Source organism: Brassica napus, chromosome C6 (assembly GCF_020379485.1).
Source record: "Brassica napus cultivar Da-Ae chromosome C6, Da-Ae, whole genome shotgun sequence".
NCBI lineage: Eukaryota > Viridiplantae > Streptophyta > Magnoliopsida > Brassicales > Brassicaceae > Brassica > Brassica napus.
In genome coordinates, this window is record NC_063449.1 from 16731299 (window position 1) to 16756198 (window position 24900).

Consider the following 24900-nt stretch of genomic DNA (forward strand, 5'->3'; position numbering starts at 1 on the left):
TAATGAACTCTTGGTCAAACCACTGGACCAAGGGGGCTTCCACAAACCTTTTTTTGTCAACGGAAACCTTTATTTATATGTGTGAAGAAAAAAATAATTGCAGAATTAGTAGATAATCAAATTTGTGACTTTGGTGGAAAACTCGAATTTGACGGGGTTTTTTTTTGCGAAAACTCGATTTTAGCAAAAAAAACTCGGTTCGGCAAAAAATTCAATTTTGCGATTTTGGCATAAAAACTTGATTTTACAATTTTGGCTGAAAACTCGATATTAAAATTTTACAGCAACACTGTTAGTACAGACTCCCTCGCTCTTTATCTACTTCCTCAGTGCTTAAGAGCATCATTATCCCAGTTTGGGGTTTCTTAATTTTTTTAATTTTGTTTTTTTACTTTTTCGAATTTTGAAAAAAAAAACTTAAAAACGAACCAATCGCGGGTCGCCACGTGTCAGTGGGGTCCGCGAACAGTGTAAGAAACCCTTAAGGACCGACTACTATTTGGTAGTTTTAGTAACCGGTTTTTTTAAAAAAAGTGGGTCCTGCGCGGGATCCATACGGTAAGAACCCCTCTAGTATCCTTGATGCTCTAAAACCACACATTATGACACAAATAGTAGAAATCAATGAGAAAATCATGAATTATGATAGAATAATGTCATCGCCTTTCTGATCGCAGAGAGAACAAAACGGTTTAGAAACCTTTTTTTACTGTCAACAAAAACTTTTATTTATATGTCCGCCTGCGAAGAAAAAAATAATTGCAGAATTAGTAGATAATCAAATTGAGGATACTAAAATCTAGAAATTTTTAAATTGTAGCTTTGACATTTCACTGAAATATAGGGTTTTAATTCTCTTTTATCTTCGAAATGACTTCGTTTCTTACACATATGAAAATGTGTAGGCCTATTTTGATATTTAACAAAACTATAGGGGCTTGATTTTTAGCTGTGTTGCGAAACGGCGGCGTACTACAATCGCACGTGCTATCCAACCTGTGAGAAAACCCTAAGATGACTTGTTCTATGGAGATGCTAGAGTCACCAGTCGAGCCCCAAAGAAGAAGACTCAACCGCCTTACAAAACGGTCAATACCCGCGCAAAACTCACTCCCGGGTCGGATCTCCCGTTCAAACCCCCAACCGGATCCATCCCTGACCGAGATCAAGTTTCGCGATTCTTCTCAAGACAAATCGAATAAAGACAGGAACTTTCATTTCAATGGAGAGAAGTGATTCTGGCGATGTAGATGTATGTGTCTTCCAACAAACTCAAAAACCCTTTCATTTGTTAATAACGATTATGCATCCCGGATCGTGTTTCTAGAAGCTTGGTTTATGATTTATTGATATAGTTCGTAGCTTTACCACCATTGATGTTGTCATAACAGGTACAGGCATCTGCTTATTTACAAACCGATGAGACCCACGAAAGAGATGAAGCTGACCATGATGCAGTTTTTACTCAAAACGAACAAAGAAAGAGTGAACACCAAGAAGAAGAGTTTGTTGAGGGGAAAGAGTTTGATGCTCCAGCAGTTGGCATGGAGTTTGATTCATACGACGATGCTTACAACTACTACAACTGCTACGCTAACGAAGTTGGGTTTCGTGTAAGAGTGAAGAACTCGTGGTTCAAGCGTCGCAGCAAAGAGAAGTACGGCGCGGTGCTTTGCTGCAGCAGCCAAGGCTTCAAGAGGGTGAACGATGCGAACCGCGTAAGGAAAGAGACGCGAACCGGTTGTCCTGCGATGGTGAGAATGAGGCAGGTTGATTCCAAGAGGTGGAGGGTGCTTGAAGTCACGCTTGACCATAACCATTCTCTAGGTTATAAATCTGTTAAAAGGACTGGGACCAAGAGGAAGTGCGCAGACTCATCTATTAAGCTTTACAAGGCTCGTGTGATGGATGTTGGAAACAGTGTGAACACAAACTCGACTCCGAAGAAACAGTTTCAGAGCTCTTCACCTGATGTGCTCAACCTTAGAAGAGGAGACTCATCAGCTATCTACAACTACTTTTGCCGTATGCAGTTGACAAACCCAAACTTCTTTTACCTGATGGATATAAACGATGAAGGTCAGCTAAGGAACGTGTTCTGGGCAGATGGTTTCTCTAGAGTTTCTTGCAGTTACTTCAACGACGTCGTTTTCATCGACAACGCTTATATATCCGGAAAATTCGAGATTCCTCTTGTGACATTAGTGGGAGTGAATCACCATGGGCAAACTACGTTGCTTGGATGCGGCCTTCTCGCTGGAGAGACGGTAGAGTCTTACCACTGGTTACTCAAAGCATGGTTCGGTCTCATGAAGTGTTCTCCTCAGACTATTGTCACAGACAGATGCAAGCCTTTGGAGGCTGCGGTCTCCCAAGTGTTCCCGAGATCTCATCACAGGTTCAGTGTGGCGCATATAATGAGGAAAGTCCCGGAGAAGCTAGGTGGGTTGGTTAGCTACGATGATGTGAGGAAGGCTTTCACGAAAGCAGTGTATGAAACGTTGAAAGTTGTGGACTTTGAAGCAGCTTGGGGGTTTATGGTTCACAGTTTCGGCATTGTCGACAACGAATGGCTACGTTCCTTGTACGAAGACCGAGCTAGATGGACTCCTGTTTATCTCATTGACACGTTCTTCGCCGGACTCGCTACTTGTCGTCCTGGAGAGAGTTTAAGTCCCTTTTTCGAGAGGTACGTTCATAAGCAGACACCGTTGAAAGAGTTTCTTGATAAGTACGAGTTAGCTCTTCATAGGAAGCACAGGGAAGAGACTCTAGCTGAGTCAGAGTCTCTCACCTTGAAAACAAAGTGTTCTTTCGAGACGCAACTCTCGAGAGTCTACACTAGAGAGATGTTCAAGAAGTTCCAGGTAGAGGTGGAGGAGATGTACTCGTGTTTCAGCACGACGCAGGTCCACGTAGACGGGCCTTTGGTGATCTTTTTAGTTAAAGAACGGGTCCAGGGAGAATCCAACAGAAGAGAAGTTCGAGATTTCGAGGTCCTGTACAATAGGTCGGTTGGGGAAGTACGGTGCATCTGTAGCTGCTTCAACTACTATGGATACTTGTGCAGACATGCTCTATGTGTTCTCAACTTCAATGGCGTTGAAGAGATCCCTCTGAGGTATGTTCTACCACGGTGGAGAAAAGACTACAAACGTGTCCACGCTGCTGATAATGGTTTCGTGGATGGCGCGGACCGGGTTCAAAGGTTTGATCAGTTGTATAAAGGGGCTCTTGGGGTAGTTGAAGAAGGAGCGGTTTCTTTGGATCGTTATAAAGTGGCGATGCAAGTTCTTGAACAGTCTTTGGATAAAGTTCATAGTGTAGAAGAAAAGCAAGAGTAGTGTTTATAAAAGAAGGGGTTTGTGAAACTTATATATTTGTAGCTTAACATTTTACCAAATAAAAAAACTTATATATTTGTATATAGAAAACTATTTGTTATTTCTTTTGCTGTAAGAGAACTGTAATAATATTTGCCAAGAGGCATAAAGCCAAAAGTAATGCAAATAGGTAGACTTGTTGTAATTAGAGAGTCCAGAGACTTGAATATTTTTGTGTGTTCTTATTAATGATCAAGGGGTTCTTTTATATAAGGATTACAAGATGAAGATAAATAGAAAATATACAAAACCTAAACTCACTAGTATTAGGAAAATTACTAATACATAATAATGGAAAGATTACATCTACTAGGAAAAGGAAAGGGTTTCATTTTCTCTAATCTTTGTGGCCGCCTTTCTCTCTCCTGAAGTCGGCTCTCTCTCTCCTCTCTCTAGGCTTCGGCCATCTCTCCATCTTCTAGGTATTGGGCCGGTTTCGGTCCGGGTCTGGTTAATGGCAATCCACTCCATGATTTATAACACTCCCTCTTGGATGCCATAACCATACATGATTTGTAGTACGCTTCATGTTGCCTCATTAAAACCTTATCAGGAAAACCCAGTGGGACAAAATCATGATGAAGGAAAAAGAGTACAACACGCACTACTCCCCCTGATGTGAACCTCATTGTAGGTTCTACATTCTACACATCTGATGCGTGATCTTTCCTGTATATGTAAGAAGGGAGTAATCGGCCAGTTTCATTACTGAACCGTAATTAGACCACTTTGACTTCTTCGGTCGTTTCTCATGTCCTTTGACATTGAGTGTCCCGGTAAAGCATGTGTGCTAAATAATGTGAACCATATTGTTCTCAGGAATCACTATTGGGTCTTTGCAAATCGTGTTTGCATGTGTCCATAGTCTAGATGTGATCGTCTACTGTTAACTCTTTACTTTGATTGGACAAAATAAGTACTTATGGACAATGTACCAGACATGGTTATCATGAACCTATGTCTTGATCTGGCCGATCCATGTCTGGGTCATAGACCTCGTCTATACATGTCCATTACTTGTCTCATGAGTGTTCATGATCAATGATCATTGCTGTGAGTTTTATAATTTCTCATTATGGCTCTGTGGCCGAACACTCTCATGGATGTGGACATCGATTTCTTTGCCTTAGGTAATGCCATATTCATTATTCTTTGCATTCCTATCTTAATGATGATGATGGCGTCTCATGACCTCAGTTGCTGTGGATCATATCACACGCTAAGCATACATTATTAGGTCATGGACTTCGGCTTTCACGAGCTTATGGACTACAATACTTTATATCCGACAGGTAAGGATAGATTAAACATCTCTTCTTATCCTTACAACAAAACTTTGTGGAGTTTATACAGCAGCAGACCGTTCTGCTATGTCGGATCCTTAAGGGATCTGATTGTCGGATTGCAACCTGATGGTTGATCTTTTCTACTAGCCCGTGATCAAAGGATAAGAGCCGGACGCCTTTTAGCAGAAGGGGCCAGATGCCTTTATCTGAAAGTCGGATGCCTTTTAGCTTAAGGGCTGGACGTCTTTAGTCGAAGGACCGGACGCCTACAGATACGTTATGTATCAGTCTACTAACCTCTTTTAGGTTTAGTACAAACAAAAGGGATTTCAAATGTATATGGACTGTTATTGGATTGTCTTTTATACAACTCCAAGATCATGCGTGATCACTTTCTTTTACATACTATATGCAGCTGCTTTTCAGTCCATGAATCAGCTTAGGAACAAAGTTGTTCTTTCAATTTTATCCAGTGATCTGTATGTTACTACATCATTGTATCTAATTTCTTTCTTATGACCAGACCATTTTCAATTTCGAAAATCTGTAGCAGCATCCACCACATAGGAGTTGATCTCCTTATAATCTGTCTGTTCATTTGATCTCTGTGAGTACCTTGTGCAACAAGCTATAATCTAATGCTGTTAAGTAGGAAGACATGAACACTCTTAGACCTTGTGATCATGTGCCTTCTCTCACGGTTTCTTTATCTCACAAGATCCATCTATTTCACTGGTTTATCAGATGGCGTTTCTGTATATGTATATGGCCAATACGTCTATCTCTCTTTTAGATACTTTGAACCTCCACATTTTATCTTTTCTAATCTCTATGATCTTTTATGATTGTATGAGTACTCTTTCGTGGGTTCATGATCCTCGTTCATCTCTTTATGTTCAAGTGCTATAACTTTATGTATCTTTATACAAATGTGTGTGTGTGTCGACACTTTCATGTGGTTCCATTATGTTCCAGACATGATCTGATCACTTTGAGATTTCATTATCCAGGACCTTTGTTATCTAGTAGCTTGGCATCAAGACTACATGGTTTGGTACCTTAGATGTGTAGCTGCGCAGCCTTTTCTCAATGTCTGGTATGGTTTCTCTTATAATCTCGGATCTGTATTCTATGCACCATTCTTTTCTATCCGAAATTTCTTTATCTTATGGAACACTTGGTCTATCTTGTATAAACTCTATAGCAACTTAATTATGTTTCTTCTAGGACATTCATTTGGTGCTAAGCTGGTTAGTCATTTCTTGGGTCAGTGTCTGACATTTCGATTAGCTTCTCAATTAGCTAGCTTTATATAATCTTTCTTTGGACGTCTTAAATCATAATCTCTAGTCCGAGGATCTTTGCCAAGACAATGATGGTTAAAACCATTCATACTTTTAACATTCTTTATCCAGCTTATAATCTTTCTCCTTTAATATTCGGATTCATTTGTTTTATGTAATCCGTACCTGGCCACTATTTGATCACCCATGTTTTGGCTCTCGGTCCTTTTGATTTCATGGAGAAAGTCCTATTCTTATATATTCCCAATCCTCTTCTGAGGTTCCATCTTAAACGGCACATGTATGTATGTGGTTGTTTATTCAAAATCTCTTAAGATGGTGTATGTCTGGTTTTATGACCCGTATTCAATCTGAGATGAGAATATCTATGCTCACTTATATGGCCTGATGCATATGATCATATTATCATTCTATACATGTAAAACATAATGTCTCCAAGCTTATAGACTTTAGAATCTTAGTCTTATAGATAATGGCTTACATGGCCGAACCTTTTATAGGTAATGGATTGTATGCGGACAAGCCTGCACTATACAGCCAAGTCATGGCCAAGTCGTGGCCAAGCTGTTTATAGGTGATGGTCTTTGTGGCCGACCATAACATGGTCTCTTCGGCCGGGTAATGGCCTCTACGGCCAAGGAATGGTCCTTTATGGCCGAGTAATGACCGAGCCATTTATAACATGGTCTTAGACCATAGTGGTATACGAACTTGTAGTATTGATCATGGGTTTATCCTCTCTCCCCTCATGACCATACTATAAGGTCGTGGTGCTTGGGACAATTAAGCCTAATGAGTTTCCCTTTGTGTACATGTTTCACAACGTGAGATCTTTTACGGGATAACTCTGTGCCTTTTCAATCTTTGCATCAAGTTTAGACTTTAAGATGACTAATCCTATCATGCCATATAGTGTAAAATTTCGTGGTGTTATCTCAATATGGTTACCACATCTCTTGCCTCTTTATCATACTGATCTGTAGCATAGTTTTGATCAGTAGAGATCATAGGTATAGTCTCGACCACTTTCTTTTAAGGTCTTAGGCGTTTTTCTTCTTAAAATCTAAAGGAACTTGTTTCTTTCCTTACCCATTGTTTCTACTTGAAAACCATACATTATAACTTCAATGGGTCACATGTACTTTTGAGTGTGTATAATGCCTTTTAAGGCAATGCCTTAGCCATAGTTTCTTTACTATGCTTACTATACTCATTCATGATTTCTTACTTGGTTTTATGCCCTTTAGGCAACTCTTTAAAACATTCATATGTTCAAGTAAGATCAGACAAGATAATGAATTCAAAATCAATTCTATTATATATATAAAATCGTGAAACATCAAATAGGTTTAAAAGTAAATCACAAAATCATAGACTTAAAATAAAATTATCATGTCGAGATCTTTCTTTAGTTAAATAGATAAGCCGGCCTGTCCATCTATTGCATTGGACACGGCTGCCCTGGATTCATCTTGATCCATTTCCTCAGGATATTTCATCTCACTGCTTTTCTTTAGTACCTTGTCATTCTCAATCACCGTTAGGCAAGAGATCAGGTCATTGTAAGTGGTAGAACCTCTTTCTATGTAGATATGTTTTGACAACAAATCTTCTGGATGGAATGTGGAGTATGTCTTGAATAGACAATCATTATCTGTTACCTCTTTTCCACATAATCTCAGTTGGTACACGACCCTGGACAAGGCAAAGTGAAACTCGGCCACTGTCTCAAAGTCTTGGAATCTGAGACTCATCCATTCATGTTTGAACCTTGGTAATAATACCATAGTGTATCTGGACTTTAATTATGTCCAAAGGTCACGAGGATTCTCAATATGTAGATACTGATTTCTCAGTTCCTTAGTGAGATGATGACGCATTATTGTAATGGCTCTTAACTTTTCACTTCTAGTTGCATAATCACCCTGAATGATACTCCTTACGAGTCCTCTTGATTTCAGGGTAACTGAAGTGTTCATTGCCCATTCTAGATAATTATCTCCAGAGAGATTTAGAATAGCATAATCCATGGGTTCAAATCTCGGCATCTAAAATCATATTATCAATCAATTCATTGATTTAGAACGCAACCAATTCAAAATAATCAGTGCATATGATTTCATAAGTCTCTCTATGATACTTGGACCACACGGTCAAGTATTGTGATGCTTAGGCCTCACGACCATCTTGGTGTGATACAGCAATCCTAAAGATTGGTTCATGATGCAATCCGGTTTATATAACCATCCGGATACTAGGCCACACGGTCACTTTGATATGCACTAAGCCACACGGCTTTTAATCAATCAAGGGCACAAGGCCGCAAGTATGACCAATGTATCAGGCCACACGGCCATATACAAAACGGGATCTAGATGCATTCAATCATATTTCTTAGTTGCATATCTATTAGGTTTTAGAATTAAATAATCTAGCAACCTAACTCTCATTTAATATGTAAATTCTTTAAATCAATCTTTCAAGCTTTAAGTAATGAGTGATTTAAGGTTTCAAGGCCTTTAGGAATTTTAAAATTCGAGATTAGGATTTTAGTTTAAACAAGATTCAGATTCAAGTTTTAAAACAATCCTTATCATAGCTCTAGGCGATCAATCAAACACTCAAGTTTCAAATCAAAATTAAAACCGATTTTCCAAAATTAGGGTTTTAGGGGATTTCGAAAACTTTGACCTTTGATCAAGGGGATTTGATTTGAGATTCAAAAACCTTTAAGGTTCTGATTTTAATTGATCAATGGATCAATCTCGTACTTAGGTTTAGATCGAACTTATAGAGCTTCGATTTACTCATAGGGGATTGATCTATTTAACCTATGGCTTTTTGTTTTAGAGATTATCTTTTAGGATTTCAATCTTTACAAAACAACCAAATTCGATTCTTGTTTTCAGATTTCGAATTACCTTTATTTTGTAGGGTTGAACCGGACCACCAAAGTCAGATGAACCTCTAGTTGCACACGGACGTGAGCTGGCTCCTTATCGGGTCGCAAGCTGGGACGGGGCGCAAGCTTTCTGGAACGGTCTTGCGTCTGGTCACGGATGTGTGCAGAGGTAGTCGGACGCGATCGGGACGCGTCTTCTTCTTATCTAGTTCGCGAGCTGCTGCCTTTGCAAGCGGCTGATCTAATTGCGACCTGGCTGTGATGCGAACGTGGGCTGGCTCTGTTGTGAACAGGAAGAAATATGAGAAGAACCGTGAGCTGGTCAAGCTTGAGATCGTCGGTTCATGGTCTGTGTATGGATCGCGAACAGCTTTGTGTTTGAGATCTTTGCACCAACTCCTCTCAGCTCATGAAATAAAAACAAGGAGTATTAGATCACATGAAACACCATAATCTGAACAAGATATCACCAAAGAAGTAAGGTATGATAAACTTATCTTTCACAGGATTTGAATTTGGCTAGAAAATCTTGTTGGTTCGGATTAGGGTTCCAAAAGACCAAGACGGCGCCGCGTATTGTTTCTGCGAGTGAGGGCGCGTCTGAGATCGGATTGACGAACCGTTTGCGCTGATAGATTCTTCGCGTCAAGAGCTTCAATTTGATATGTGGCTCATAGTCAGGTTCCTCAGGGTTAGAGAGATCGATCGATTTTAAGTTGCGTCTGGATTAGGGTTTATGTGTGACGGATTTTAGGTTAGGTTTTGTCTCAGGGTTTTGGAGTCTATCGTGCTGATAACGTGTTGTAAATAGAGAGTTTAGAGACTGAATATTTCTGTGTGTTCTTATTAATGATCAATAGGGTTCTTTTATATAAGGATTACAAGATGAAGATAAATGGAAAGTATCCAAAACCTAAACTCACTAGGATTAGGAAAACTACTAATACATAATAATGGAAAGATTACATCTATTAGGAAAAGGAAAGAGTTTCTTTTTCTCCAATCTTTGTGGCCGCCTTTCTCTCTCCTGAAGTCGGCTCTCTCCCCTCTCTCTAGGCTTCGGCCATCTCTTCATCTTCTAGGTATTGGACCGGTCTCGGTCTGGACCTGGTTAATGACAATCGACCTCATGATTTATAACAATAAGTCTAGCACATCCATGATTTTGTAAGTATTGTGAGTTGGATTAAATGTTTATGAATGTGTATATAACCATAAACTATTTGTATATTCAAACTATATGTATTTTTTTTTATATTTTAAAGAAATAATATCTATGAATATCTTAATCTTTGGATCAATGTTCGAAATTTGATATGAGAAAATAATCCATTCAGATGATTAAATGTTGTATACGGCTGATCGGAACCTGAATATCCTAAAATTCTCTCCGATTATTGGCAGTTATTTGTAATTTGTACCCATTTATTAACGGCTACTCTAGTAATTTAGAATCATATTTTTTTATCTAATTAAAAAAGTTACTATTTAAGTTTAGATCTATTCACATCTCACTAGAAATAAATATAACATTCTCTATAGTTTGGTTACACAATATTTATCCCATTTAAGTATTATCTAATTTATTAATTTAGAATTATATTTTATATTTTATGTGATATATTTTAGTTGTGGATTACTATTAATATTCCATATCAAACAAAAAATCAACTTTATTAACATACCGTATATTTTTTTCTCTTTTTATGACTTAATATTTCTTTTTTTTTTCATTATGAGACTGAACCTATACTAACCAAAATCCTTTTATTTATAAACATGCATTCTTATACAAAATCTTATAGGAATAGAGTTAATGAAAAATACCAAAGATATTTCGACAATCTCTCAACTGTAGTACTGCTGCCGTAGATTCATGGGAGACCTACTGTATTTATAGGTGCATTAGAGATGGTCAGAAAGTCAATTTCAAAAACGAAGGTGAGAAGGAAACTTCTGTTGTTAAAACTCCATCCTACCTCTTTACGCCATTCTTTTGATCCTAAAAATGCTATTGTTTTCTCTTTTTTTTTTTTCTGTCATAAATTTATGAGAAAAAGACAAAAATAGCACTAAATCAAGTTTATGTTCCCAAACTAGCAATCAAGGTCAAAAATCACAAAAATAGCACTTAATGTTTTATCAAAAGTCACAAACTTAGGGTTTAGAGTTAAAAGGTGGAGTTTAGGATTTAGGGTTTAGGGTTTAGGGTTTAGGGTTTAGAGTTTAGGGTTTAGGGTTTAGATTTTAGGGTTTAGGGTTTAGAGTTTAGGGTTTAGAGTTTAGAGTTTAGGGTTTAGGGTTTAGGGTTTAGAGTTTAGGGTTTAGGGTTTAGAGTTGAGAAATGAGGTTTTGGGGATAAGATTTCAAATTTTGAAAAATAAAAAAAATTAAAATTTTCAAAGGATAAACTTAGAAATGTGTTATTTTGGTCATTTTAGTTTATGAGTGCTATTTTTGTGATATAAACTTAGAAATGTGATATTTTGGAGATTTGCCCTAAATTTATCTTCTAAGTTTTTAAAAATTGTAAAATGACCTTTCAAGAACACTAATTTTATTTGAATAATTCTTATCTGCGCTAAGCGCGGGTTAAAAACCTAGTGTATTTTAAATTTCATGAATATGTATTAACAACACAAACTATTTGTATATGCAAACTATCAGTAACCTTTTTTTTACTAATGAGTTCAAATGTTTATGGTATAGCTGATCCAAAATTTCATGATCAGTTTCCCGTATATCCCTATGGGTATGGGCCGGCCTTTAAGCTTATGTGTATAATTAATTGGGCAAATCTTCAAAATAGCATCTTTTAAGTTTATGTCACAAAAATAGCCCATAAAAACTAAAATGATCAAAATAGCATTTTATCTTTTAAAAAATTTAATTTTTTTTTATTTTCCAAAATTTGAAATCTTATCCCAAAACCCTACTTCCCAACTCTAAACCCTAAACCCTAAAACTTTAAACCCTAAATCCTAAACCCTAAACCCCACCCTTAAACTCAAAACCCTAAACCCTAAACTCTAAACTCTAAACTCTAAACCCTAAACCCTAAACCCTAAATCCTAAATTCACCCCTTAATTCTAAACCCTAATGTCTAAATTAATTTACCATTGGGTATAAGTGTATATTTATCTCTTTTGATAAAACATTAAGTGCTATTTTGATCATTTTTATTTTTATAGGTTATATTTGTGATAAAAACTTTTTTAGTGCTATCCTAGTCATTTTCTCTAATTAATTTCCAAAATTACAAAAAGAAAACAAAAATGTCTCCGGAAATTTGACGATTCCCTCTCTTGGGATAAAGTTCAAGTTCACTTTTGGCGCAAAACCCCAGATATTTTGTTAGCCGGTGAGTTCGTCAAATTCACAAGTTTCTCTGAATCAGTCGCCTGCTTCATATACATATCGCGAATTGTGATACAGATTGTTTGATTCCTTCTTTGATTCGCGCAGCAGCTAGGGACTTGTTCTCCGATAATCTCTTCAGTTTCCGGGAAAAAGTCCGATCAGAAGCAACAGATCTAATCAACTCTAAATTCTGGTAAGCTGATGAAGATAATATTTGCTTAATCCTTTTCAATTGACTGATCTCCGATAATAATCCCTCGACTCGATTTAGTAACTGTAGCTGCTTTAGGGGAACTCGATAGTCTTTCGCAATTTAACCTATGTTTGTGGATTCACTTAGCTAAATCGTTTTCAATTGACTGATCTCCGATGATAATCTGTCGAATTGGTAACTGTAGCTGCTTCAGAGGAACTACTGCGTTTATATGAATTTTACAGTGGACTCACAGTAGCGATTTCGGCTAGAGAGAGAGAGAGAGAGATGAAGTTCAAGGCGTTTCTGACTGAAAACGGAGTGAATCTCTTAGAGAAGAGGTTCCTTGCAGCGTTTGACAAAATGGGCAAGACCTGTTACCTCTTCCTCACCAAACACCACTTGTTCTTCCTCCACAACCTTCTCAACGGCGACGGAGTCCAATGCATTGCTCAGTTCCGCATTGACGTCCTCTTCGACGACTACCGTATCTCCAGCCAGAACGAGGACCGTATCGCCTTCTCCCTAGACGTTTCTCTTCTCTACCGAGCTGTCAAGAGCAGTGTCAGCATTTGCACTGAGTTCAGCGGCGGGTTGGCTTCCAATAGGCTTCAGATCAAGCTTGTGAAGAAACTGCCTTCTAACTGTACGCAACCAATGCCGTTCTTGACGTTTGAGACTAAAGGGTATAAATCTGCTGTCATTCAAGATGTTCCCATCTCCAAACCGCTCTCTCGGTCTCAGGTTGTTGAGCTTCAGACGGCTCTTGACTCGGCTCAAGACCTGCCTCCCACTCTCGTTCAGGTCCAGGATCCGAATCAGTTACTGAACTTTGTGGACCGTATGAAACATGTGGGCGATGTTCTTAACGTCACGATAAGCAAGCATGGTGATCTTCAGGTGCAGACCTCCACGACATTGATAAGGCTTGGCTCTGAGTTCCAGAGGCTTTCGGTTATTGGAGACAAGTCTCAAGCTCCTGCTGAGGATAGGAACTTGAGCGCTCAGGCTCGGTCAGAGAGAGCGATTGCGAGAGGAGATGCTCAGTCTGTGCAGGTGAGTGTTAAGCACTTCTTAAAGAGCCTTCAGTGTCACTTAACCAAACCAGACTCAGCTTTCTATGGGATTGCTCCTCAAGGTGCTTGCTTGACTGTCATCTTCCAGTTCATGGTTCCAGGGACTCGCCAAACCGACAAATCTATCAGTTTGCATTGCCGGCTTCCTGTCTTGGATCCTGGCTCCAACTAAATCTTATTGAGTGTTTGTAGTTTGTTTTTATCAAAAAGACTTTCCGTTAAGACCATATATGTACTACATTACACTCCCTTACAAGCTCTCAAGCATCAATGATTTTTTTAAAAAAACGAAAAAGAAAAACCAAAATCATATTCTTGCAAAAGAAACAAAGAATGTGTGAAACCGAACAACAGACTCTTTTTTATCTATTCTTGGTCTTGTCTTTGATGTTCCTTCTCTTCAGGGATTTCATCTATAGCTTCCCCTCCATTGTTTCTATTGAAGAGAGGAGTACCTTCAAGATAAGTCATCTTCTCCTTAGATTCATTCATCAGCATCTCCACAACCTCAGACATTGTTGGTCTCTTCTCTGGCTCATTCTGAGCACACATAAGCGCAACCAACACTACTCTTTTCAGCTCCTCTTCCACATACTTCCCACTCAGTCTTTGATCCACAATGTCGCCATACTTCTTCTCGTAAACCAGAGGTAAAACCCATTCGGTAATACCCCGCTTTGTTATTTGGTTTAGCCTTTCTATAGGTCTCTTACCAGTTACAAGCTCAAGCAAAACAACACCAAAACAGTACACATCTCCCATATATGATCCTCTTACTGATTCAATACATTCTGGTGAGAGATATCCAATGTTATTAGCACCCTTGGTGGTTTTAGTAGCTCCATCTTCATCTGGCATCAGCTTACAATATCCAAAATCAGTAACACGAGCTTCAAACTCTGAATCGAGAAGCACATTGCTTGCTCTAACGTCTCCATGGACTATCCGAGGTGTTGCATGATGGTGTAAGTATCTATACAAAATGAAAACGAATAATCAGTTTCCATATTTATATGAACGTATCTTGATTCTGGAGGACTTACGCAATAGCCTGAGCAGAGGATACTGCGATATTCATCCGCCTAGTCCAATCAAGAAGGGACTCAGAGGAATGCAGACCATGAAGATGTGAAACCAAGCTAAGATTTGGCATGTACTCATAAACAAAGAGTCGCTCTTGTCCTTCCGCACAGTAGCCTCGCAGGCTCAATAGATTCTTGTGGCGAATACGTGCGAGAATCTCGACTTCTACAGCGAAATCTGTCTCTTGTCCGCTACTCCATTCCTTGAGTCTCTTGACTGCAATCTACAGACAAGGACAAGAGCTCATTATTAGAAATGAATACCAAAGGAGACCAAGTTCAAGCATGTTCTAGATAAAAATTCAAAGATTACTTGAGATCCAGACGAGAGCTGACCCCAATACACACTACCAAATCGACCTTCGCCGAGTTTGTTATCATAATTAAAACTGTTTGTGGCTGCGTGAAGTTCCTTCAGTGTAAAAATTCTCCATGATGGTTCAGTCTTCACCTTCTTTCTCCTGTGTGACATCAAAACATTAGTTTCTCACTTCCTCCTCATCCTTGTGTTACCAAATCTGAAACTGAAGCTAATCCGACAGTGGGTTCTTGTCCGAATATCCCAACACTAAAAGAAGAGATTTTGAACATGCGTAGGCTCCTAAACTCAAGCATTCTAAAGAATCTCAAAACCCAGATTAGGAAGAACATCAGAAACCGATGAAACCAAGCGAAAGACTTGGGAAGAACCCACAAACCAACAAGAAAACTGTACTTACCCATTAGATCCTTTTCCACAACAGAAGCAACAAAAAAACTGCATCATCCTCGTTGATGCCAGAGAGAGAGAGAGAGAGAGAGGGTTAAAGCAAAAAGGTAACGCCTTTTTGCCTGGAGAATGAAACAGTAAAGCGAAGGAAACTCCTTTGGTACTCAAATCTCGTTGTAATGAACTTTTTTTTGTTTACTTCTTGAAGAAGAGAAACGAATATTTAGTATAGAATCTCTCTCTCTCTCTCTCTCTCTCTCTCTCTCTTAATTTTAAAACCCGGTTGGCTTTTGTCGCCTTTGAATTTTAATGGGGATGTCGAGCTGTTTTTAATTTTTGAAAATTATAATATTATTAAAATATTAGTGTGAGTGATGATTGTACATATCTACATATATATGGTTATTTAATAAATAGTGTATTGTTAAAAATAATTAGGTGTTATTTATATGGTCCCTATTTATATATTAAAATTATTATTTGGAATTTTAAAGCTTAGCTTTTTATGACCTGTTGATGATAATGGCTCATGACAACTAATCAATTTTTTTTTAGTTCTTTTATTTTTGAAAATCCCAAGGTATATGTAAATTTGTTTATTATAATCAAATTAAAAATATATAATTTAATGTTTTGGTATTTGGATGCAACATCTGAATACTTCTAACATGTTCATCTAAATGTTTTCGTTTTCGTAGTTAGAATTTATATCAAGATACAATATTTATATCCTAAATTTGTTAGTTTGTTAATTTTATAATATCATTTGAATGCTACTAATTGGAAAGACTAAAAAATATGATTTATACTATTAATAATGAGAAAATAAGTATATTTGAATAAATATGTTTAAAATTATATTGGTAACAAAATAATTTTATATAAAAATAATTTTCACATTAAGTTATCAATAATATGAGAACATGATTTTGTTATTTTTACGGAAAATGATATTTTGGGATTTTGATAGAAAACTTGTTTTTCAATTTTAAACCGATTTTGCGGTTTTGGAGAAAATCTTTTGTAATTTTGGCGGAAAATAGTATAAACGAGAAAAGTCAATTATGTTGTTTTGCCGGGAAAACTCAATTTTACGGTTATGGTGGGAGAAATCTGATTTTGATGTTTTGAAGAGAAAATTTGATTTTATGTTTTTGTGGAAAAATATGATTTGTTGTTTTGGTAGAAAAGCGAATATTGTTATTTTAGTGGAAAACCTGATTTGCGGCTTTTGCGGAAAATCCCGATTTTAGCGGGAAATTCCGACTTTATGGTTTAGGAGAGAAAATCTGATTTTATGATTTTTGTAAAAAACCTTGATTTTATAGTTTTGGTGGGGAAATCCAATTTAGCGGTCCGACCAATTTTGCAATTTTTGTGAAAGAATCTGATTTTGCAGTTTTGACGAAAAAACTTAATTTGTGTGTTTTGGCAGAAAAAAAATTTGCGGGTTTGCGAGAAAATATGATTTTGTGGGTTTTGGTGAAAACCCCAAGTTTTGCGGTTTTGGTGAAAAAACTTAATTTCCACTTTGACGAAAAACTCGATTTTGGCGAGAAAACTTGAATTTTGGTCTTGGTAGGAAACTCTAATTTCTATCAAAGATTTTTCTAGCCAAAATGACAAAGTTGATTCATAAATCGATTTTGCGATTTTGATGGAAAAACTCAATTGTTGTTTTAGCAGAAAATCTCTAGTTTACCATTTTACCGAGAAAAATATGATTTCACTTAAGAAAAAAGAAGATATTATCTAATAATTACAATAATTAATCTAGTTAATTTTATATTTGTATTGAGTGTATTTAAGTATTTTAATATGCAAATTTTGCATTTAAACTTTATATTTTTGTATCTTAAATATCAGATATGCGAAATACTATAGATTTTGCATGGAGATACATTATCAAGATATTGATGCTACTGTGTCCAAATCCCTTTTTTTTATTATTTGAGAATCATTCATAAAAATAACCTTGGCTTCATGTGTTTATTACATGTGTGTCATTTCATAGGTGTCATCACCACATGCACTCTCACCTCATTTTTTTAAAAGCTCTTTCTCAACTAGAATAATTACAAACAAATGCCACTGGTCATTACATTATACTATAAGATTTTCGATCAACATTACACTCGGATTAAAAAAAAAAAAACGGGGATTTAACTAAGACAACATATTATTACCATTCAAAGAGAGACTTTATTGTTTGTTCGAAAACTTGGAAGTGGTTCATTTAAATAAGACAATAAAATATATGTGTGTTTTAAGTCATTTACGCTTGAGTAAATAATTGATTCTTTAAACTTCGTACAACTAAGTTCTTTACGGTTTGAATTGGTTATTTTAACTTGATATGCCGATTTGTAATAAAATATCATAACATGTATTGATGTTCATATCTAATCTTGCAACAAGTAAACCATGTTTATCATAATGTTTTGAAAAACTAATATGAGCTTCAAATCGTTTTATGATCTTTTAGATTCAAGTCATCGAAAATCCCTTTTTTATTCCCAAAACTTAATACTTCAAATTTAAAAGGAAACAAAATTGAATTAATCACGGGATCGAATATATTATAGAAAAGAAAAATGAGAATTTTAACGTATTCAAGGAAACAAAATTCGAAGAATTGAAATACTTACCTTAATCGATCGGAGAATATTTGTGAAATAAAGTTTGCGTGACCAGAACTTGTATAGTATCACATGGTTTGATCCCCTTTTTTTTTTACAGTAACGTCGTCATTAAGTGTGTCGCTTATGGTGCACTTGCTCATGTTTTCAATGATTTATGGAATTCTATAGATGCAGACATAGTATTATGTGTTTTACAGTGTTGGCAAATTTATTGGGGACAAGGTAATCTATTGTATTTATTGTATATAATAAAGCTTTTGGAGCTGATATTATATGTATATCTTGCTAATATTTTTCATATTTCATAATAAGGCCGACTTAAGAAGGTTACTAACATTGATGGGTTTTCCGAAATTGTCTTCGACCCTACTGGTGTTCCAGAAATTGATGATTTACGATTGATGTAATACATGCATTCACATGTTAAATAATGTTTTTAATTTCTCAAGATGATCTCTTTGCTATTGCTCATAATAGGATTGCAAACGAAGACTTCCGAAGACAATATTGACAGCAGTTATTTTGTCTATACTTTTCATTTTCTTTTGTTTTCTGATATATTGTTCCTTTTATATTTTATTAGACTATTGCTTATGTTTCATTTAATATTATATTTATAATTTACCTTTATGCAAACAAATATACAATTCAATTTTAAAGTCCATCGCATATAAATTTATATTGACATACTAAAATTTTTAGCTATAACTCGTACTTTCTTACATATATTTTTCTTACTATGACTTTAACTTTTATTATGTCTACATATTAAAAGTTATAATACTTTTAAATCTACTCGCTCCGCGCAGGGCGCGGATTATCACTTAGTGAACATTATTTGAGTATTTGTATCTAGATACATCATCTAGATATTTACTTGAGATCTAGAAATAAAACTTGCTCTTACCACAAACATTTCATATCTAACATAATAGGTCCAACCAAATCATGAGCTGGTTAATTTCATCATTCCAGTTTTTTATAAGATATATATTTATTTTCATATCATAAATAACTACAACCAATATTTTAACATATACAGTATATAGTTTGGAACACAAACTAGGTTTAACGCAAAGAGTCTAGCAGCCATGGAATCACGGCAGCAGAAGGATCATCAAACCTTTCTTACACGATCTTCAAACTCAACCAATGCTGAAGAATATTCAGAACCAATCCCAGCTGATCTTATTATCGAGATAGTCTTGAGATTACCGACCAAATCTGTAGCTAGATGTCGTTGTGTATCCAAGTTCTGGCCTTCCACACTCAGACGTCAAGATTTTACCGAGATTTTCTTTGCAAGATAATTTAGTCAACCTGATCAGCTCTTGTTCGCCTGCGTAAAGGATAATGGCACGTTGTTATTATTTTCTTCACCTCAGCCTTAAAATTCACACGAGAACTCGTCTTCCATAGCAGCCAACTATCATATGAGTTTGCCATGTGAAAGTATTTGGACAGTAATACATATCAGTGGTTTGCTATGTATTAGAGAAGATGTGTTTGTGTGGAAGATATGTAACCCTAGTACCAGACAATGCTTTACTTTACCCGAACTGAAGACACACAAGGAATTCAGTTTGGTGAGAACCATTTTTGGGTATGATCCAATTGAGAAACAAGTCAAGGTATTGACAATAACAGGGGAACATGAAGAAGAGGATAATGCGATCTCTGATGACGAGCATCATGTTCTGACATTAGAAACTGATAAAATTTCATGGAGAAGGATTGAATGTGGTACACCCCATTCTCCTAGTTCTGGTACCAGTCTATGCATCAGTGGTGTTTTGTACTACAGAGCTTCTGAGAAAGCCTTTTCAAATGCTTCTATGATTGTGTGCTTTGACTTATGATCTGAGAAATACAAGTTTATTAGAGTTAGGGAAAGTTCCATAGGAGCAGTACTGCATCCTACAACAACTCTGATAAACTTATACAACGGTAAATTGGCTTCACTTATGGTGGAAAGGTATTATATTAATGCTGAAGCAATTATAAGTTTTGACATGTGGGTTCTACAAGACCCTGGAAAGCAAGAATGGTCGAAGCATACTTACAAGTTTCTCATTTCGAGGAATGAAGTTAGAGGGGACAAGTTTTACTCTGTGGGCGTGACTGGTACAAATGAAATTGTGTTATTTCCAGTCTATGTATGCGACCCTTTTTTATGTTTATTGCTGCAATCTCGAGAAACGCGAAAGTTTAAGCATGCTTTTTTTTTTTATGTATCAAGCAAGTTCTCAACCCAGAGTTTGCTGCCTTATGAACGTTTCAATGTGATCGTGTACACTCATAAATCGAGGACTCATATAGAGAACTGGACATGAAAACGACCCATCCTCCGGAAACACCAAGCCAGTTAAGCTAAATGACCCGTTGACTAACTTTCCAAAAAACACCAGATTCGAAGAAGCCTCCTAAAAAACCAGATATAATTGATGTGATTATTTGGAGAAGAGCGAGTATTAGAGAGAGCCGCACAACCTGCGCCATGAAAATCTAAGGGACAACGAGCATACCACAACAGAGTCAGAGGCAAACTCACATATGCAACATGCCACAATTACACACCACACCAAACGCGAAGCCACCAGGGAAATGATGTTAGGAGTTTTCAAGGTTGGTAAGACAAATGTTGTAGTATAGTGATTGTCGAACCAGTTCTGAGGGATATCAAAGCACCGAGAATGCAAGTACTCACTTAATCTAAGCGCAACCAATGATTTAGATGAGTTTTAAGCTATGATTAAAACTAAAAAGCAATAACAGAATGATACTTTCTTGACTAAGGGAAAAGAGAACTCATGGGCATAGGGATTAGACCTTGGGTGATCAAGTATCGAACTAAGGATGGCAAATGATCAATCAAACTATCAACCTTAAGCCTAGACACAATTCTAAACAAGCTCTATGTCTAGATGAATGCTCATTTGGTAACATATCTCAAACATCAAATGTCTTTGGTTAAATAATATGAAAGCAATCATTACTAACAAGTCTATTAGCTATCTTAGCATCTTTAACAACAAATGTCTTTGGCAAAGTATACTAAAAGCCTAGGAGAGTTGTCTCAGGCATTTCATCAAACACATTTTGGGTGGGAAATGTCTATTGATCAACTTTTGAGTGGCCAACTCAGAAGATGCATTATCAATACTCTACTAGCAAGGAACAAGAATGATCTACACTAAAACATCCTAGAACTAACCTAATCACCCTTGATCTCCCTAACCCATGAATTCAAAAGGTGATTACTCACTAATCTCCATGATTCCTCTTAAACCCATATTGGATTTCAGATTAATCATGTAGAGAAATAGATAAGAAATCAACAAGAACACAAGAACATAACAATCAAAATCCAAGAGATGAACTTTTCAAGAGAGTTTTTGTGTATTTCAATAGATCAAAAGATAGTCTGTCTGATGGCTACCCCAGATGTTTAAAACATAGGTTTTTCCAAGTGCAAAACGTCCAAAATAAATTGCAAAAAGGTCCTAGAGAAATCATGATTTTCGGCAACAAAATAACGCGGAGCGACTTGCAGGTGTCGCTCCGGAAGGTCGCTCCAGGGCCGATTTTTGGTGTCTCCGGGCGAGAGGTCCCGAGCGACTTTGGTGTGTCGCTCCAACGGGTCGCTCTGGATCGGGAGCGACCTTGGTAGGTCGCTCTGAGAGGTCGCTCCAGGTTCATCTAAGACTGTTCGGAGTAACGAGAACGCGAGCGACTTCATGGCGTCGTTTTAGGAAGGTCGCTCTGAGAAGTGGGACACAGCGACTTCGTGATGTCGCTCCGGGAGGTCGCTCCCATAGGGGTGTGAGATGCGAGCGACCTCGGCGTGTCGCTCTGGGCAAGTCGCTTCACGGGGTGAATATGGCGAGCGACTTCACGGGGTGAATATGGCGAGCGACTTCACTTAACGATCACGCTGACACTAGCTCCCAAATCGCAGAGACATTTCTCAAATACCATAGGTCCAAGAGCACAAGGTAGTGTAAAGCATCCTGGATCCTCTAACTTCTCTGGAACATCAAGCCTTTGGATGATGGCACTGCACTCATGGGTAAGAATCATCATGCTTTCCATTTCCTTCTTCTTTGCAGCTACAACATCTTTCAGGAACTTGTTGTATTGAGGAATCAACATGAAAGCATCGATGATGGGCATTGCAACCTGAGCTTCACTCATTTGCTTCTCAAACAAAGCCTTGTACTTCTCTAGCAGCTGCCTCTTAAATCTACCAGGGAATGGTAGTTTGGGTTGATAGGGAGGAGGAACAAAAGAGTTCTCACTTGCTGGAGCAAGAACTTCACCATCTTTCACTGTTTTCTTCGCTTCCCCAACCTTTCCTTTACCCTTGGCTTCCACAATCTTCTCCAAAATTTCATCATTGATTTTCTCATCAACAATCACCACTTCATCATCTAAGTTTATGGCCACCTCTTCACATAGTTTCTCAGCATCCCTTGTGAGGGTTGTAGGAGGTAACTGCTTACCACTCCTAAGGGTGATAGCTTTGGCCTCCTTGGGGTTTTGGTCAGATTTTCCAGGTAGAGATCTTTGCTGGCGAGTCTGGTGAGTGTTCATGGAAGCAAACTGATCCTCTAAATTCTTGACTGTAGAAGCAAGATGTGAGAACTTGTTGTTGAGCTCATTGTAGCTCCCATCAATCTTGGAATGAAGGTTCTTCAACTCATAACCAACATGCTTCTCACTTCTAGTCTGAGACTCCAAGATTTGTTTCAGCAGGGTGTCAGTGCTGCTCTCTTGAGGAGCAGAGGAACCAGATGAGGGGTTTTGCTGAGGTTGATAGCTGCCTTGCTGGTTGTTTCGAGGCGGATAACCACTCTGTTGGTTGTTGGGATAGGATTTCTGTTGTTAGTTGTTGTACTGAAAGTTGGACTCTTTTTTGTACCAAAAGTTGGACTCTTTTTTGTACCAGCTACCATTGTTGTTGATGAAACACAGCTCTTCCTGACCTTCCAAACCCTCAACCTCATGGACAACAGGTGGTGTCTCTTGGCTTGGGTTACCAACAAAGTGCAGCTGCTCTTGTGTGGCTTTATCAGCAAGGAGGATGTCTATCTTATCCTGTAGAGCTTTCAACTCTTTCCTCGTCTGCTTATCATCTGTTCGACTGCCTCTATCGTGGTCTCCACTGTAGATTGCATCACTCTTTACCATGTTATCAACCAGCTCCTCTGCATCTTCCTCAGTTCTCCCCAAGAAGAACCCATTGCTAGCTGTATCTAGTCTGGCCCTGTACTTAGGAAGAGCACCACGGTAGAATGTGCTCAGCAAGCTCTCCTTAGAGAAACCATGGTGTGGGCATTGAGCTTGGTAGCCCTTGAATCTCTCCCACGCTTCGCTGAAGCCTTCCAAGTTCTTCTGTTGAAAACTGGAAATCTCATTTCTCAGCTTAGCAGTTCTTGAAGTAGAGAAGAACTTCTCCAAGAATGCTCTCTTGCAATCATCCCAAGTGGTGATAGAGTCGCTGGGTAGAGACTTCTCCCACTGACGTGCCTTATCCCCCAAAGAGAAAGGGAATAGCTTGAGCTTTAAGGCATCTTCGGACACACCATTGGTTTTTGACAACCCACAGTAGCTGCCGAACTTGTCCAAGTGGTCAAATGGGTCCTCTGGAGCTAAGCCATGATACTTGTTGTTCTCGATCACGTTGAGGAGTCCTGACTTGACCTCAAAGTTGTTGGCTGCCACAGCCGGTGCTCGGATTCCTAGTCTATGACCAAGAATGTTGGGCCGGTCATAAGTACCAATGGGTCGAGCTGCCCGCGGTTGGTGTTCTGCCCCTTGCGGTAGATCTGCCATATCAATATCCAATCTCTGCAAGTGGGCTTGTTGTTCTTCTTCTCTTCTAGCTCTAGCACACTCCCTCTCGAAAGCTTTGATGTCTGCTACTATTGGAACTAGGTTTGATGGACCTCTGCTCCTCAAGTTCATACACCTGAAAGTGAAAGGTAGGTGAAGAAGAAGAATCAATAACAAAACAAAATTAAAATGACTTAGTCTCAAGCAAGTGACTAAATCTCAATGTTTAAATCTACTCAGAATTTGGCAACGGCGGCAATTTGATGTTAGGAGTTTTCAAGGCTCCTAAGACAAATGTTGTAGTATAGTGATTGTCGAACCAGTTCTGAGGGATATCAAAGCACCGAGAATGCAAGTACTCACTTAATCTAAGCGCAACCAATGATTTAGATGAGTTTTAAGCTATGATTAAAACTAAAAAGCAATAACAGAATTATACTTTCTTGACTAAGGGAAAAGAGAACTCATGGGCATAGGGATTAGACCTTGGGTGATCAAGTATCGAACTAAGGATGGCAAATGATCAATCAAACTATCAACCTTAAGCCTAGACACAATTCTAAGCAAGCTCTATGTCTAGATGAATGCTCATTTGGTAACATATCTCAAACATCAAATGTCTTTGGTTGAATAATATGAAAGCAATCATTACTAACAAGTCTATTAGCTATCTTAGCATCTTTAACAACAAATGTCTTTGGCAAAGTATACTAAAAGCCTAGGAGAGTTGTCTCAGGCATTTCATCAAACACCTTTTGGTTGGGAAATGTCTATTGATCAACTTTTGAGTGGCCAACTCAGAAGATGCATTATCAATACTCTACTAGCAAGGAACAAGAATGATCTACACTAAAACATCCTAGAACTAACCTAATCACCCTTGATCTCCCTAACCCATGAATTCAAAAGGTGATTACTCACTAATCTCCATGATTCCTCTTAAACCCATATTGGATTTCAGATTAATCATGTAGAGAAATAGATAAGAAATCAACAAGAACACAAGAACATAACAATCAAAATCCAAGAGATGAACTTCTCAAGAGAGTTTTTGTGTATTTCAATAGATCAAAAGATAGTCTGCCTGATGGCTACCCCAGATGTTTAAAACATAGGTTTTTCCAAGT

At 37.7% G+C, this 24900-nt stretch overlaps 3 protein-coding genes, 1 long non-coding RNA gene and 1 other non-coding gene across 8 annotated transcripts; 3 read left to right on the plus strand and 2 right to left on the minus strand.

The window, feature by feature from the left end:
* Window positions 1–888: 888 nt before the first annotated feature.
* LOC106402639 (protein FAR1-RELATED SEQUENCE 6-like) lies at window positions 889–3528 on the plus strand. Its single transcript, XM_048760668.1, has 3 exons — window positions 889–1252; window positions 1392–3376; window positions 3417–3528. Exons 1-2 carry the CDS (start codon window positions 1223–1225, stop codon window positions 3342–3344), a joined length of 1983 nt encoding a protein of 660 aa, XP_048616625.1. The 5' UTR covers window positions 889–1222; the 3' UTR covers window positions 3345–3376; window positions 3417–3528.
* Window positions 3529–12117: 8589 nt separating this feature from the next.
* BNAC06G09750D lies at window positions 12118–13812 on the plus strand. Of its 4 annotated transcripts, none has more exons than XM_048760671.1 (3): window positions 12118–12237; window positions 12342–12429; window positions 12635–13812. In XM_048760671.1, exon 3 carries the CDS (start codon window positions 12718–12720, stop codon window positions 13675–13677), a length of 960 nt encoding a protein of 319 aa, XP_048616628.1. In that variant the 5' UTR covers window positions 12118–12237; window positions 12342–12429; window positions 12635–12717; the 3' UTR covers window positions 13678–13812. The 4 variants fall into 4 exon arrangements, with proteins under 4 accessions (XP_048616628.1, XP_022562873.2, XP_048616627.1 ...); XM_022707152.2 differs by having other exon boundaries at window positions 12124–12237; window positions 12675–13812; XM_048760672.1 differs by having other exon boundaries at window positions 12188–12237; window positions 12345–12429.
* LOC106402411 (PTI1-like tyrosine-protein kinase At3g15890) lies at window positions 13689–15541 on the minus strand. The gene is made up of 4 exons (XM_013843133.3): window positions 15307–15541; window positions 14901–15048; window positions 14549–14811; window positions 13689–14478 (listed from the first exon to the last, which is right to left on the minus strand). Exons 1-4 carry the CDS (start codon window positions 15351–15353, stop codon window positions 13872–13874), a joined length of 1065 nt encoding a protein of 354 aa, XP_013698587.2. The 5' UTR covers window positions 15354–15541; the 3' UTR covers window positions 13689–13871.
* A 4593-nt stretch (window positions 15542–20134) lies between these two features.
* LOC111208331 lies at window positions 20135–20543 on the minus strand. The gene is made up of 2 exons (XR_007324988.1): window positions 20464–20543; window positions 20135–20361 (listed from the first exon to the last, which is right to left on the minus strand). It is a non-coding gene; the product is annotated as an uncharacterized LOC111208331 (long non-coding RNA).
* Window positions 20544–23258: 2715 nt separating this feature from the next.
* On the plus strand, window positions 23259–23365 carry LOC125589296. Its single transcript, XR_007325484.1, has one exon. It is a non-coding gene; the product is annotated as a small nucleolar RNA R71 (small nucleolar RNA).
* The last annotated feature ends 1535 nt before the right edge of the window (window positions 23366–24900 follow it).